General features: G+C 38.6%; 1 protein-coding gene across 2 annotated transcripts in view; it reads right to left on the bottom strand.

Moving 5' to 3' along the window:
• Positions 1 to 17,795, bottom strand: part of LOC126285405 (1-acyl-sn-glycerol-3-phosphate acyltransferase gamma-like) — a 74,695-nt gene that overhangs the window by 12,077 nt on the left and 44,823 nt on the right. For both annotated transcript variants that reach the window (XM_049984756.1, XM_049984755.1), the window contains exons 5-6: positions 15,515 to 15,705; positions 7,149 to 7,290 (exon numbers count right to left, since the gene is read on the bottom strand). In XM_049984756.1, the coding sequence (XP_049840713.1) occupies positions 7,149 to 7,290; positions 15,515 to 15,705 (333 nt within the window). The remainder of the gene's footprint in view (positions 1 to 7,148; positions 7,291 to 15,514; positions 15,706 to 17,795) is intronic.

Raw genomic sequence — 17,795 nt, 5'->3', positions numbered from 1 at the left:
CCTACTGACTGTAGCTCAAGTTACAAGAATGACAGAGCTGCAAGTTTACATTTACACACAGTTTTCTCCAGTATATCGTGTGCACCCCACATCCATCCCCTTTCACACCAGAGCACAATTCCAGAACAGTTTTACTCAAAAATGTGTTTCTGTAACACCAGGTTCCTTCAATATTTACATAATTATGGACAAATTAACAAGAGGCTTAGCAACATAAAAAATGGCTTAGTTTAGTGACCCTAAGAAGTGTACTATATACATGATTAAATACATGTTGGCAGAGACCTTTATGGAACCACCATCACCAGTCATTAATTCTAAGTTAAATGTTGTGAATTTAACAATTTTCTGCTTCCACTCTAATGTCTGACAACATTAAACATGTTGTCATCATTTTTTTATCTTCTCTGCTGTCCATTGTAGTCTATGTTTTCTCATGTATCAGCAGCTCTATTGTACTTCACGTCATCCTTGACGTGTGTACTCAGGGCATATAACGCAGACGAGTAAAAAAAAAAAAGTCCCTGATTTCCCAGATAAAAATACACTTCCTCCCAGTGTATACATTTCTTACATGTTAAGTGACAGTATACTTTCCATCGGAACTGTAAAACTTATCAATCCCTTGAATGGTTATGGTTTTATACCCTGGTGTAGAGTTTCCTACCACTTTAGAAAATGAAACTCGGGGGTAAAAGACATGTTTTTGAAATATCTTTGACGTGCAGGAACATGTCACTGCATGTTACTTTCTGAAACATCAAAACTGAGATTGCGATGTGCTTTTGTAAGCCAATTATCACTCATGTCACGTGATCTCAACAGCCAAATTACAGCGGATATTCAGAGAATAGGACATGTGATGTAGTCAGCTAATAGTAACATCACTGCCGAGTAGAGCGAACACACAAATAGGAAAAGTTAATGGTTTAAATTAATATACATAGTACTTCCTGGCAGATTAAAACTGTGTGCCCGACCAAGACTCGAACTCGGGACCTTTGCCTTTCGCGGGCAAGTGCTCTACCAACTGAGCTACCGAAGCACGACTCACGTCCGGTACTCACAGCTTTACTTCAGCCAGTATCCGTCTCCTACCTTCCAAACTTTACAGAAGCTCTTCTGCGAACCTTGCAGAACTAGCACTCCTGAAAGAAAGGATACTGTGGAGACATGGCTTAGCCACAGCCTGGGGGACGTTTTCAGAATGAGATTTTCACTCTGCAGTGGAGTGTACGCTGATATGAAACTTCCTGGAAGATTAAAACTGTGTGCCCGACCAAGACTCGAACTCGGGACCTTTGCCTTTCGCGGGCAAGTGCTCTACCATCCCACAGGCTGTGGCTAAGCCATGTCTCCACAGAATCCTTTCTTTCAGGAATGCTAGTTCTGCAAGGTTTGCAGAAGAGCTTCTGTAAAGTTTGGAAGGTAGGAGACGGATACTGGCAGAAGTAAAGCTGTGAGTACCGGACGTGAGTCGTGCTTCGGTAGCTCAGTTGGTAGAGCACTTGCCCGCGAAAGGCAAAGTTCCCGAGTTCGAGTCTCGGTCGGACTACCAAAAAAGCAAACCTTTCACACATAATATCAGTCTTGCATATTAATAGGCTGCAAGAGAACCGAAATATTCACTTACGATGTTGATCTTTTTTGCACGTGTTCCGCTTTACGATACATCACACAAATTTTTAATAATGATGTAAATGTCTGATCTGGACTCTAAATGGCTCGATAGTTCATCTTGTGTAAAAGGAAATTTACTTTGAAACTAATGGATTTCAAACCACCATTCGTAATATTTTTCCGCAACCTGTTAGAAACAGGTTGTTCTAGCAGATGCCAAAGCGCGCCAGATAACAGGCGTCACTGCACTTGCGCAGCTATGATGACGTACAAAGCCTGTATGTTTGCATGTGTAAAACATTAAAATATCTTATGTGAGGTCAGAAAAGAAACAAGAGATCAGAGGATACTCTAAGAGCATCAAAATTTTTCTGAACCATACTAAAATGCATAATTTGGCTTCAAGTGCACATTCGTGTGTCCGGTTTCTCAATGAAGTAGGCCTCCACCTGATATTAAGCTTTTCATTTTGGTTTTCAGGATGTAAATTGTCTTCGAGTACCAGTACTGTTTTATGTTTGGTTCTTTATTATGGCATAATGCCATACATGCTAGAAGACAAACATGCACTTGAAATGCAGTGAATGATTGAAACTAGCCAACAGTGTGGAATTAAACACTTCATTTCAAATAAATTGACTGCCTCAGCAGAAAACATTAACCATTGTTCTGCAAGGTGATTAACGCTAACAACACATTTGAACCTTCCGTAGTTATGTGAATGTATTCTGATTCACTCGATAGCTCCCAGCCACAGAAATCTGTTCTGTTTTGTTTTTTTTTTGACATAAGAGCAGTAAACGAAGAGGAAGCAGCAAAATCAAAATCACTAAACATAAATATGGGTCACGTGGAAACTACTGCACCTCCCCAGTACAACTCAGACTGCTCTGCGCATTAGCCCTGGATTTACAGTATTTCCGAACCAAGGCAATACTAGATAGTGCCCCCCCCCCCCCCCCCCCCTCTTGGCCTGAAAAATATTTACAATAAGACTGATGTGGGAGTGACTCTGCTTAATGAACATCACAGAAAATGCTGGAAATGGCCAATGTTGACATCTTTGCTTGATTTATCAGTGAGGCATGCATACCAGACCTGCAGGAAGCACAGCAGCAATCGTGTTTTCAATGTTCTGTTGTAGCTTTTCCTTAATATGAGAAATATTTGCAAACACCTGACCCTTCAATTTGACTCACAGGTAAAAAAATCATAGGGAGGGAAATCTGGCAATCAAGATGGCAAGGAGATTGCACTGCATCTGCTGACTGTCCTCTATTCACCGAGCACCTCATGCACGTGTGACAAAGTTGCAGATGTGTTGTGTTCTGATGCTCTGTTTCGCTGAAAAATTTACACAGTGGCTTATTTTAACAAGGGTCAGTTCCATGCCCTTCTTATAAATATTTCCCAGGCTAGTTTTATTTTTTCCAGCACAAGCCAAAATACTCATGACACCGACATCCATCACAGTAATACAGGTTTATATGCCTACTAGTTCCCCACATGAAGAGCCCAAAAGAAGGTGGTGGTTGTGGTTGTTGTTGTCTTCAGTCCTGAGACTGGTTTGATGCAGCTCTCCATGCTACTCTATCATGCGCAAGCTTCTTCATCTCCCAGTACGTACTGCAACCTACATCCTTCTGAATCTGCTTAGTGTAGTCATCTCTTAGTCTCCCTCTATGATTTTTACCCTCCATGCTACCCTCCAATGCTAAATTTGAGATCTCTTGATGCCACAGAACAAGTCCTACCAACCGGTCCCTTCTTCTTGTCAAGTTGTGCCACAAACTCTTCTTCTCCCCAATTCTATTCAATACCTCCTCATTAGTTATGTCATCTATCCACCTAATCTTCAACATTCTTCTGTAGCACCACATTTCGAAAGCTTCTATTCTCTTCTTGTCCAAACTATTTATTGTCCATGTTTCACTTCCATACATGGCTACACTCCATACAAATACTTTCAGAAACGACTTCCTGACAGTTAAACCTATACTCAATGTTAACAAATTTCTCTTTTTCAGAAACGCTTTCCTTGCCATTGCCAGTCTACATTTTATGTCCTCTCTACTTCGACCATCATCAGTTATTTTGCTCCCCAAATAGTAAAACTCCTTTACTACTTTAAGTGTCTCATTTCCTAATCTAATTCCCTCAGAAGCACCTGACTTATTTCAACTACATTCCATTATCCTCATTTTGCTTTTGTTGATGTTCATCTTATATCCTCCTTTCAAGACACTGTCCATTCCATTCAACTGCTCTTCCAAGTCCTTTGCTGTCTCTGACAGAATTACAATGTCATCGGCGAACCTCAAAGTTTTAATTTCTTCTCCATGGATTTTAATACCTACTCCAAATTTTTCTTTTGTTTCCTTTACTGCTTGCTCAATATACAGATTGAACAACATTGGGGAGAGGCTACAACCCTGTCTCACTCCCTTCCCAACCACTGTTTCCCTTTTATGCCCCCTCGACTCTCATAACTGCCATCTGGTTTCTGTACAAATTGTAAATAGCCTTTCGCTCCCTGTATTTTACCCCTGCCACCTTTAGAATTTGGAAGAGAGTATTCCACTCAACATTGTCAAAAACTTTCTCTCATACCAAAGAAGGTATGGTATGTAAAAATAAAATATTCAGTTTATGATGGAGAGCCTTAAATTCATATAGGACAACCAGGAATATAAGGAAATATACACTGTCCCAACATTAATGTGACCACGTCAAAAGCATGAATAACCAACTCCTGCAGCACTAGAAGTGCAGGAAAAAGAGTGATGAGGTTTGGAAGGTATCGACAGGGTTTGAAGCTGTGAAAGGTTTTTTGGTTGAGGATCTGCGGCACAAACAGTTCAATCGGGGTGGTCTCACAGATTCTCGATTGGAGTTTAAATTCGAGGACTTTGGTGGCCACGGGAGCACAGCGAGTACAGTAAACTTGTCCTGTGCACTCTGAACCATGCACATACATTATGAGCTATTTGACACACTGCATTGTCCTGATGGTAGATGACATCATGCCGAGGAAAAACAAACTTCTTGTAGGGGTGTACGTGGCCCCAAGGATAGTTTCATAATTCTGTTGATTCATTGTGTCTTCTACAATGATGACATTACTCAGGAATGCCACGAAAACATTCCCCAGACCAATACACTCCTGGTTACTGGATGTTTACTTTCAGAACATTTCATGCTATTCATGCCAACCTTCATATGCCAAATGGAGCATAAAACATGATTCATCTGAAAAGGCCACCTACCATCACTCATTGGACATCCATTTCTGGTACTGGTGTGCAAATTCCAACCTTTGTCTCCATGAACAGCAGTCAGCATGGGTGCATGGGTGCATGAACCAGACACCTGTTGCAGAGGCCCATATGCAACAAATTTTTCTGATTTGTCATTAAGGAGACACTGTAGGTAACCCCTTGGCTCATCTGGGTGGTGAGTTGCTCAACAATTGTACTTCTATTTGCTCATACAAATCTCCACAGTCATCCTTCATCCCCATTAACTTCGGCACGAGGTGCACCACAGTTGCCTCAGTGCCGGTTTTGGGCAGCATCGTTTGCCATGCATGGTATACTTTAAACTTAGCCATTTCAGATGTGCTTTCACTCTTGGCCCGGAAGCCAATGATTGTGTCTTTCGGATGTCAGATAAATCACTTGTTTCTGCATTATGGCAATGAGTGCATTGTTTCCCCACGGCCCCTTTATATACTCTCCTCTTCTAGTGCTGCCACCTGCAGTCTGTAAGTGGTTACTGCTTGTTGATGCCAAACATGGGCACTGGTCACACAAATGTAAATGGACCAAGTAGTGGTAGAACATGGACTGGTATAAAGTAACAAAAGGGAAAGTTACCCAACGGACTTTTCAACACAGCCCATTTAGTCACTGCTAGCACTAGGTTTAAAATCATTAAAGAAGGATGTACAGGTAGGAACATCAAGACACCAGCAGTTCTCAGATTATATAATGGTAAGATAAATATTTCAAAACCACATTTTAAACAGCAAATCCACATCCAGGAGCAAATATTGACTATGAACACATCTCACTGGTCTTCAATTGCAGATTAAATCTGATTAGACTACACAGGCAGAGAGGTAGGAAGTTAAGGAGAAGAGATCAGGGTTACATTTCAGACGTAGATGTAGATGTAGAACCAGATTAAATAAACACAGTCTAGGGTGTATGGTTAGCTCTGAGAGGTGAAACATGAGGGCAGCAGAGGATCAACAGGCAACGAGAAAAATTCTAGTAGGAATCCTTGGATTACACATGTGATAGTTTTGATTGATGAAACGACGAAATGTAAAAATGCACCAAATGAAGCAGAAAACAGGGAATACTGACTTGAGCTGCTAGTTGTGCTTTGCAATAATAGTTATGTAGATCAGAAGATGAACAATATTACAGGATAAAACGGATTTTCCACATTAAACATAGCAAGGGTCCCAGACTATCTTCATTAGTATTTCTCTGGAATGTAGCCTTATATGGAAACGAAAAGTGGACCAGTGCAGGCAAGAAGAGAATGGAAGCTTTCAAAACACTGTGTTCCAGAAAACACTGAAGATTAGATGGGTAGATTAACTACAGAAGATCTGGATAGAAGAGAGAGCTTCATGTCGCAACTTGCCTCAAGGAAAGGATGTGTTATATTGAAGCAGCAAGAAATAGTTAAATTAGAGAGAGAGAGAGAGAGAGAGAGAGAGAGAGAGAGCATAGGTTCCAATAGTTATGCAGAGATGAAGAGATTTGCAGAGAATCAACTAGAATTGAGAGCAGCATCAAACCCATTTTTGTAGTGAAGACTACTTGACAACGACAATAATCACCATAAGGCTGTGGTACAAAGCATAATTAACTGCGTAACATCCACCTCAAGGAACACGAGCAGTTTATGCCTGACCAAGATGGATAAATCGGCAGTAACAGATCATGCACTAGGACCAGGAAACCACCAAATTCATTTATCTTAACACTGAGGTTTTAGCATGCTCTATTAATTGCTATCCTAGGATATATGAAGTGGCCATATAAATTCAAAATCCAAAAACAATTTCAACAGAAAAGAAGAAGTATTGAAATTAGACAAGTTATGGGCCCTAGTAATAAAACATTCAGCGCCATTTGTTCCCTACTGTTAAGTCAACAGTGTACGTCAGCATGACTCTGTGATCTTAGGCAGGGGTCTGATGATGTCATGAACTGACCGTTAAATGGATATATATAAACAGATTGACTTGCTGAGCTTGTCTTAGTCTGCAACAGCTTCCTGAGTTGTTAAAACCTCTGCTGAAGTCTCCAGTAGTCAATGACAAAACAGTGAGCAGATAATTATGTCTAACTGTTGCCTTAGGCCCAGAAATCAAATATCAGCAATTTTTATAATATTCACCTTAGTGTACATTTTAAAAATGTATATCACCTAACAAATAATGTTGTATTCAAAATTAATGTCTACTACACGATAACAAGTGTGTCATATTACGTGTGAGTGGTAAATACCTTTTTCTGGTACAATTGATGCAACCATGCAGCACATTCTTCTTCTTTTGTAGGTACTTCTTCTAAAGGAATACGATCAATGTAGAGGTGAGCTTCCACACTTTTGCCTTGTAGAAAGTTATTGATAGTGGGAGTTTCTGTTCTGGAGGAATGATGAATAGGGCATTATTAATCTCAAAAGTGAAATATAACACACACACACACACACACACACACACACAGGGTAGGAGAGGGGGGGGGGGGGGGGGGAGAGAGAGAGAGAGAGAGAGAGAGAGAGAGAGAGAGAGAGAGAGAGAGAGAGAGAGAGAGAAGAATGATATTCTTCTCTTTTTTTCCTGGTCTTATTCTATATCTGCACAGAGTCAATATGTTAACCTAGTCTTGGCAAAGTTAATGGTAAAGGGCAGAATCCCATTCCTGTTGCCAGATGACAAGAAGGATATTTCCATTAAATCATGCCCAATTTGAATTAACAACTTATGATTTATTTAGCCACAAATGCAACTCAGGTACAAAAGTATTCTCATCATGGATAATTTATAACAGGAAAAACTGAAAACAGTCATTTTGACTGCACTTTCCATTCCTACAGAGGCAAACATATGACACAAGCAAACAGAAAATAAAAGAATGGAGAACAGAATCTGGAGGGGGGAAAAAGAGAGAAAAAAAACTTTGGAGAGAATAACTTTTGGAAGTAGAGGTTCCATCAACTAGAAAAATGGAGGACTAAGAACATAACTACTCCACAGATTCAATAGCAAAGTTACCTTGTACATTAGGTGAAGACAGATGTTACTAATAGTTTTCGGCTGAGGACTGGAAAAGACAAAAGGATGATTGTTTTGCTCTATCATTATGTCGATGCTAATACCTGGCTTACTCCTAATACATGTATAATCTTGTTTCCTTAAACATTTTCCCCTTTTCCGTTAAACAAGTTCAGTTTCTGTTTATTTGGTCATCAGCTATCAAACGATAACAAGAAAGTTCCTATCTTTATTCAATGAAAGTACCAAATACATAACACCACATATGAGAGGTGTGAGAAAAGTAATGAGACTGGCAACATGGTGAGTGATCTAGCGATGCCATGTTGTTCTACTTAACTTATGTAGATGGGGCTGTTCATCGATTCCAGAGGTTCAGTAGAAGTTTCAGCTCCGTATAGCCATCATGTGATTTTTGGGAGCACCATTAGTGAAACTGTGTTTTTGTTGCATATTATGAAAATGGAACAGCAGAATTTAGAGCAACATTATGCAATAAAGTTTTCTGTTACACCTGGGGAATCAGTGATCTCTGAAAAAGTGAAACAGGCCTATGGGAAACATTCCTCATTAAAAGCACACGTTTTTGCTGACTCAAATCACCTCTGGAAGGCTGAGAACACACTGAAGGTGAACCTCACTCAGGGAGACCTCCAACTTCCAAAACCAACGAAAATGTTGAACATATGCATGCTCTCATGAGATCAGGCCAACATTTAACAATAAGGTTGATGATTGACCTGTTAACTTAAACACACTCACCGTACATTAAAAGTTGTCCAAAGATTTGCTTATGCGAAAGGTTTGCACCAAAACAGTACCAAAAAAACCTCACAACTGACCAAAAGGACAGTCTAAGAAAAATGTGCATTGATCATCTTGAGATGATTGTCAATGACCACAAATGGTTCAGTCATATGATAACAAGTGATGAATCCTGGATTTCTGAGTATGGTCCTGAGACAATGTGCTAAAGTGAGGAGTCGCACACTGAGACATCTCCCTGACCGAAAAAAAGCTCGAATGAGCAAATCAAAAATTGAAAACAATGCCGACTGACTTTTTTAACCATAGGGATATCTTGCATAAGGAATTTGTCCCTCCAGGAAAAAAACTGCCATCCAAGTGTTTTACAAAGATGTCCTTGAAAGGCTCAGGAAAAGGGCAAATCGAGTGAGACTGGACACTGTAGACAAGTTGGAAGATATAACATGACAATGCCCCATGTCACATGGCCACTTCCATCTGGAATTTACCTCAAAAGGCATTCCTGTTGTTCCACAGTCCCATGTTCATCTGATCTGAGTCCTTGTGACATCCTTTCTTTTCTAAAAATTAAAGAAGTCTGAAAAGGATGTCATTTTGGGACTCAAGAGAACATTCAAAAGAATGTAACCACTATGTTAAAGGACCTAACAGATGAAGCTTTTCAGATGCTACCAAGACAGAGAATGACAACTCCGCCAGTATATAGCTTGTAATATATATATATATATTAAAAACAAAGATTCCAAGACTTACCAAGCGGGAAAGCGTCGGCAGACAGGCACATGAACAAAACACACACACAGAATTACGAGCTTTCGCAACTGGCAGTTGCTTCGTCAGGAAAGAGGGAAGGAGAGGGAAAAATGAAAAGATGTGGGTTTTAAGGGAGAGGGTAAGGAGTCATTCCAATCCCGGGAGCGGAAAGACTTCCCTTAGGGGAAAAAAAGGACAGGTGTACACTCGCGCACACACACACACACACACACATCCATCCGCACATACACAGACACAAGCAGACATATATATCGGCATAGAAACAAAAGAGTAGAGATACATTCATCAACTGATGAATTTTATTATATTCACCTGCTTGTCTCAATAAGTCATAGCGGGCAGACATATTACGAGTTCCGTCGAGTTAACATTGTTAAAAAATGTTTATTACAATCGTACATTAAAAAGTATTATAGAAAGTTATCAGGATAGCAAAGTTTATTCGCGCAATCATAATCTGTGCATTATTCCGTGATGGACTAAGAATCCTGCATCAGGAGAATGGAGCTAACAAGAATAATTTGCGTGAGAAGAGGAGTGGCGATCTGGAATCAGTATTGTCATATTAATCTCTACGCAGAATAGTGGTAACAAGAAAAGGATGAACATAATTTACAAATGTTAATCTAATAATGTATTGAATATTGAAGGCCTTTGATATTAATGCTAGCTAAAGTTCACTCAGGATATGAGTAATTCCCAATTTTTTTCAATTATTCTTTCAAATTTTCCATTTTTCATTATTTAAGCAGCAGTTTTTAATCAGTTTTCATTATATATTATATTTTATGCACGACCCCCTATTCACCTATTCTGTCAACAACTATTCAATGGCGACGGTTCAAAGGACAATGCCGAGTGGAATATGAACAGACCATTCAATTGTTGAGATAAAAATTTTTTGAGATGAAGGGCCCATTTTATTGTTACAAGAAAGTAATGAGGCCTTTGTTGCATGTGTTACATAACCGTAAGATTGGAACTATTAACAACTTGAAGGCGCAAATTAAAATTAAACACTGCTTACAAACAAGACACACCGGGAATGCTGATTTCAGTGTCTATGCTGTATATATGGTTGCGCTTGGTGTCTTCTCTCTCACAGTAAATAATCTCTCTTTCTTCCAATTAATATCCTTTACGGAAAGAGCATTTCTATACTAAGCTTTGTGTAAAGTCAACATTAAAGTGCAAAATAATTTTGTAAGACTATATCGAGAATAATCAGGTTCATTAATGATGAATACACATATAAATCAGTTTTAATTGAAAAGTACCGATACAAACAAAATTTCATGTTTAAATTTTATTCTTTCTTTTCATAATTATGTCAAACATTGTTCACAATGGAGTCAAAGGAGATAGCCATTGTTAAAACTCATTACATAATGCAATATGCCAAGATGGCAGAAATCTAAGCTTGGCAACAGTCTAAAGTAACGCGCCAACTCATGAACTGGCCAATGGCTACCAAAACAACCAGGCTGGTGTCCCACTATTAAAAATTGGTGACAGTGGTGATATAACTAATCATGATGACACTTTTATGAAGCCCAATGACACTCTTTCTCAGTTCTCATTAGGATACATTTTTCCAAATAGTGAAACTGAAGCAAGCGACAGTGAAACTTCCTCTGGCTATGTCACAAACACAAGAGCAGAAAACAGTTTGAAAAATCAATGTAAATACTAGTGATACCCACAATTTGACACAAGTAATGCAACTAATAATACAACAGTTTACACAGCAGTTCACAAGACCTCAGGAAAATATAGGACAACAGTTTGCACAGCAAAATCAGGCACTAAGGATTTTAAGAATAGCATTAGTCAACAGTTCAGTGAGGTGAGCTGAACTATACTCACTGAATTATCCGTTAAGTTCACAGAGCCCACTAAAGCACTAAAATAAGAAATAATTACTGACATGTCCCTCAATATATAAGGGTTGAAACTTAAATAGTGACAACTATTTATTCAAAACGATACAAAAGAGTTACATGTTTGCACCTATTACTATCCTTCAAAGTAGTCATCAGCGTTGTGTAGAACCCACTGCCAGGAATACTTATCCACAAATGCTCCCTCAAACTGTTCATAATAGTGGCCACATCCCGCCATGTCCGTAGACCATAGCAGAATATCACCCAGTGTGTATCCAACAACAAATCTAATCTTCTGGGCTGCAATCCAGGTACAAGGTAAAACATTTCGAAATGCTCTGATAAAGACCACAGGGTGTGTTCTTTTCCCTTCAGAAGTAAATATTGGAAATTGTCGATGCCTAAGTAATCAATCATCTACAAGTAATACTGACAAACACGCTGTGCTGTCAGTGACAGGCATGTTTATGTTCGCTTATGGGATAGCACATGGCAACTGTGCTTGCTAGACAGGTGCAACTGCTGGCAAGTGTTGTTGCATTGTGCAACCTTCGCTATTTTCCTTCAACGGGCTAACCCCATAGGGTAGCCAGTGAAGGTATCTAACTTCTCTAAAAATATAGATTTGTTTATGGTCATAAGTTGTTTTGAAATGTCAGTAGTTTTGGCAACACTGCCCTTAACCTTTCCTCAGCTTCCTTTAAACCAGAGTCTATTTTAGCTAGAAGTTGACATTCTTTTTCTTTTAGAGCTTCTTCTACAGTATGTACATAAATTCTGCAATCGGACACTACCTTCTCAGCAAGGGAGCTGCCCTTATCCAGCATCCCCACTTCAGCTTTTTCAGTTATTTCCTTTACAACTGCACATAACTTATCGATCGTTTTTTGACTAATTCTGACTCTAAACTTAACTGTCCTTCTCTTAGACTGAACTTTTATTCCTGTAGGTAGGCTTTTGCGCATGTCTTGCAGCTCGCTGACTGTGTTTGTGACTTTTTTACCAACGCATCCACTTGGGATTGCGTCTCCTGAACTGAATACGAGAATATGCTTCGCAAAGGTTTTGCAACTCACCTTCAAGTTGTTCCTGTTTACAATCTACAGATGTTACCTTTTACATTAATGTATATATTATGCAGGACATATCTGCAATTATTTCTTGTTTTAGTAATTTACCAAGCTCCTTGAACTTACTGGATAATTCAGATATTTCAGTGTGTATAGTTTTGCTCACCTCACTGAACTGTTGACTAATGCTATTCTTAAAATCCTTAAGTGCCTGATTTTGCTGTGCTAACTGTTGTCCTATATTTTCCTGAGGTCTTGTGAACTGCTGTGTAAACTGTTGTATTATTAGTTGCATTACTTGTGTCAAATTGTGCGTATCACTAGTATTTACATTGATTTTTCAAACTGTTTTCTGCTCTTGTGTTTGTGACATAGCCAGAGGAAGTTTCACTGTCGCTTGCTTCAGTTTCACTATTTGGAAAAATGTATCCCAGTGAGAACTGAGAAAGAGTGTCATTGGGCTACATAAAAGTGTCAACATGATTAGTTATATCACCACTGTCACCAATTTTTAATAGTGGAACACCAGCCTGGTTGTTTTGGTAGCCATTGGCCAGTTCACGAGTTGGCGCGTTACTTTCGACTGTTGCCAAGCTCAGATTTCTGCCATCTTGGCATATTGCATTATGTAATGAGTTTTAACAATGGCTATCTCCTTTGACTCCATTGTGAACAATGTTTGACATAATTATGAAAAGAAAGAATAAAATTTAAACATGAAATTTTGTTTGTATCGGTACTTTTCAATTAAAACTGATTTATATGTGTATTCATCATTAATGAACCTGATTATTCTCGATATAGTCTTACAAAATTATTTTGCACTTTAATGTTGACTTTACACAAAGCTTAGTATAGAAATGCTCTTTCCGTAAAGGATATTAATTGGAAGAAAGAGAGATTATTTACTGTGAGAGAGAAGACACCAAGCGCAACCATATATACAGCATAGACACTGAAATCAGCATTCCCGGTGTGTCTTGTTTGTAAGCAGTGTTTAATTTTAATTTGCGCCTTCAAGTTGTTAATAGTTCCAATCTTACGGTTATGTAACACATGCAACAAAGGCCTCATTACTTTCTTGTAACAATAAAATGGGCCCTTCATCTCAAAAAATTTTTATCTCAACAATTGAATGGTCTGTTCATATTCCACTCGGCATTGTCCTTTGAACCGTCGCCATTGAATAGTTGTTGACAGAATAGGTGAATAGGGGGTCGTGCATAAAATATAATATATAATGAAAACTGATTAAAAACTGCTGCTTAAATAATGAAAAATGGAAAATTTGAAAGAATAATTGAAAAAAATTGGGAATTACTCATATCCTGAGTGAACTTTAGCTAGCATTAATATCAAAGGCCTTCAATATTCAATACATTATTAGATTAACATTTGTAAATTATGTTCATCCTTTTCTTGTTACCACTATTCTGCGTAGAGATTAATATGACAATACTGATTCCAGATCGCCACTCCTCTTCTCACGCAAATTATTCTTGTTAGCTCCATTCGCCTGATGGAGGATTCTCGGTGCATCACGAAATATTGAACAGAATATTACTGTGAAAATAAACTTTGCTATCCTGATAACTTTCTATAATTCTTTTTAATATAGAATTGGAATACAAGGGAACTACTTTAAAAGAGACAATATCATTTTTTTTTTTAATGAGAACTCTGGTAGATAAAAAATCAGTCTCATTACTTTTCTCTCACACCTCATGCAAGACAATACATAATATTTTTCAGGTCTACGTATGCTTTGCCTGTAAAGGTTTTAAATTCTACTGCAAGCCTTATTTTCAGAGAATATCCTCCAGCCGAAACACACACTTATTTATTAGACTCAACGCATTCAGCATCTGAGAAAGAAATTTTCAGTATTACTGTTACACAGAACGTAGTTGAAAACATTCGCATTGCAATATTTTAGTAATGTCTGATATGTATAATATCTGTTAACTATATAAAATTCCACTGATAGATAGTTATTGGCACATTTTATCATAACAACATCTGAAAGAGGTATCAGTGAAAATAGAAGACTGGTATGCACATATTTGCCGTCTTACTGGCAGAGAGCATTAGCGAGCACATTACTTTTAACTACAAAGTTTATTTTAGTAAATGTTCACATACTTTCCTTAATTATTACACCAGTTTCCATCGACTAGCCTATACATACTTCCTGGCTGATGGCTTTGTCAAAGTGTGAGTCACATTTCTACAAGTCTTCTACTGGAGGACTCTAGAACAAGTCTCACGGAAATTCTGACTCCTCACATGCTTTGACACAGCCATTGGCCAAGAAATAGTTATGGGCTATTGATAATGACTAATCAAGCCAAAACTGATATAGATATTAAACAATTTATGTGAGCACTTACTGAATAAACTTCATTGTTACTATAATGACAGTGATGGTGTAGTCTGCAACTACCGGCTGCTGCTGACATGCCAGCACGAACTTGATCCATTGTCTTTACTCAAGAACAACATTATTTCTTATTTTTGCAGTTCACCGATGTACAGAAGACACACCACCATTTCCTAATATGGCAACATTTTTTGCCTATAGCAGATTTTCAACAATAGTTGATTGTTTACTACTTCAGTATCCTCCTCCACCTCTTCCTAAATAGACACGTCTACAGCTTTACATTCTTTCTCCATTATCCTATTGAGAGATGATATCACAGAAAAATAGGACAGTGACAAATTATGTATGAAATCAGTTTCTTAAAAATATGAAAGTTCCCAATAAAATGGGCGACTGTGTAACTATTAGCATTAACAAATTGATACTACCACTTTTTACTTAACAAGAGAAATATTGCAATATGTTATTAAAAACTATCATGTTAAGAAACCCAAAGAACAGAGTCTTCACTTGAAATACTCAAAGTATGGGGAGCTAAATGCTACAAAATTTAATGACTAATGAACTTAAACTGAATTACTTATTGTGTATTTCTGAATCATACAAACTACACTGAAGGACATGTTGGCTATATTGTTCTTTTTAATATACCCTGGTCATTTAATACTTATAGTACATTTTAATTATAGAGGGTGTCCGTAAATAATGAAGCACTTACTTTTTGAAAGCAAATTGTACATCATATATAGCTCCAACTTTTCCCTTTAAGTAGGGTACACTTGCTGTAAAACCCTTGGTGCGTGGTGTCAAATGATGCTTTAATTCAGGCAAGCCTTTTTCCCTTGCAAATTTGAGGCTATTTACATGCTTTTCTGGTGTAAAACGTGTTCCTTCAGCAGTCAGCAATAGCTAAAAAAAAAAACAAATAATAAACATGCTCAAAATCCTAATTCTGAACGAGCCAAACACAATGCCGCCGGGATAAGAATCTACAACAGAACATCATCTATTGCAATACAACTGCACACCTGTTAAAACAATCCAGCTGTACATTCAAGAAATTTCCACGCATGATATAAACCATGTAAGGTTAACAAAGCACATCTGCTGCCTGTAACAAATGGAAATATACAGTACCATGAAAATATGGCAAGCTGTGCTCAGTACTCTCACTTCCCACTCGAGGTGGTGTGCCGAATTTCATAAACATCAAGCATCACAACAAACACAGTGCAGGGGCAGGCAGGAATCCTGCACGTGTGCGATGCACTTGCACGTGTGCGGTTAACAGGTGTTCTGCGTGCACTCGGGGGCAAGCTGGGCACCCGCTTCTCTCCACTCCCCACCATACCGTCTCTCCGCTTCTTCCTCTGTAATGCGTTTTGCTTCCTGGCCTGTTTTATTGAATAAGGTTAGTAGGAGTGCTTGAAAGAAATCGTGGTTTGAAAGAGTACCTCTTACATGAAGGAATAAGGTTAGGAGGAGTGCTTGAAAGAAATCGTGGTTTGAAAGAGTACCTCTTACCTACGATACGTTTTATTTAATTATCACAGGTGGAGTTTACAATACATTTAATGACTGGAACAAAATTTCTACATAAAGACAAACGCAAACAGTTACGTAAATTTTCATTACTGATGTTTGCTCTTAACCGAGACTTATTAATTTTCATAACAGAAAAAGTCTCTCACAAACATACGTCGAGCCAAACATTGACATTATCTTCGCGGCTTCACGACGGAGACAAGGAAACTTGCTGTGGAAAGTCGTGATAAAAATCTGCTACACGTCTTGCCAAAAGGAACTTGTCTCACAGACGAGAATTATGCTGTAGAATCTACAGTGCAGATCTATTAATTCCATTTGAAAATTGGGATGAATATCATCTACAGAAACATCAAATTGTCTCAAGAACTGTTCAAAATCTTGGGATACGTTTGATATATCCCCAAATTGCTTGAGAAATTCTTCTTTTATTGCACTAAGTACGGGAACAAATTGAAATTTATCATAATGGCGTTCAATATTAAACTTCCGCTGACCAGCTGACCAGCGAGAATACTATCACATATTATACATTTCTAATTTTCACGTTTTTGCACAAAAAAAAAGTGATTCTCCCATTCCTTTTTAAAAGATAGCAAATCTCCACTTCTCCATTTCCTTGATTCACCCTGCATTTTCCGGTTCTTGAAATACAATGTTCACTACATAGTGCTCGCTTCGCTTCAACGTCCATAGCTTAGCCTGGTACTACACTGCCACAACCTGCCGGCTGTCATCACTGTCCCGTTTGACGATTGCACGTGCAGCGCTGTGTGCTCATGAGCCACGTGCAACGTTTGCCCACCCCTGCATTAGTGTATCAGTCTGAGAGTGAGTATGGCATCAATTAAAATAAGATGTGTTATACTACTCACAAACTTAGATGTTATCATTATTTCAAACTGTGTAATCTATGACTAGTTTCCCCAACAGTTGCCTCAGGCAATCCTGGTGTTTTCCAACCAATGTGCCCCGCCTGCAACAAGCAACCATCATTTATTGGAATACCAAAATAGCAATCCATGCATTGATCAGTGGACATGCCCTCAATATTCTGCAACTGTTTTCCACGAAGTGCAGCTTCAAGCAGCATATATTCTGTATAGTGAAAAACCCAAGTCTCTCACACGCACAGACAATCAGTAACTATTAAGTCCCACAGAAGCACAGACTATCAGAAATGCAATTCCAATAGCTCTCTTTTTATTATTTTACCAGGCAGATTGTCCCCCCCCCCCTAAAACTGAATAGTGTGTGTGTGGGGGGAGGGGGAGGGGGAGGGGGAGGGGGGGGGGGGGCGTTAGCACGCAGTGTTCAGTAACATACATAATGTGTTGAACCCCACCACAAAAGCTACATAAGATCATGTGACCAAAAAGAGAAGTAATTTGAAATGCAATCGATATAACTGATAACTAAGAGAACCAGCACCGCTAAGAACTTGCTTTAAGTGT

This window comes from Schistocerca gregaria, chromosome 8 (assembly GCF_023897955.1).
Source record: "Schistocerca gregaria isolate iqSchGreg1 chromosome 8, iqSchGreg1.2, whole genome shotgun sequence".
Lineage (NCBI taxonomy): Eukaryota > Metazoa > Arthropoda > Insecta > Orthoptera > Acrididae > Schistocerca > Schistocerca gregaria.
This window is presented reverse-complemented; position numbering and strand designations above follow the sequence as displayed.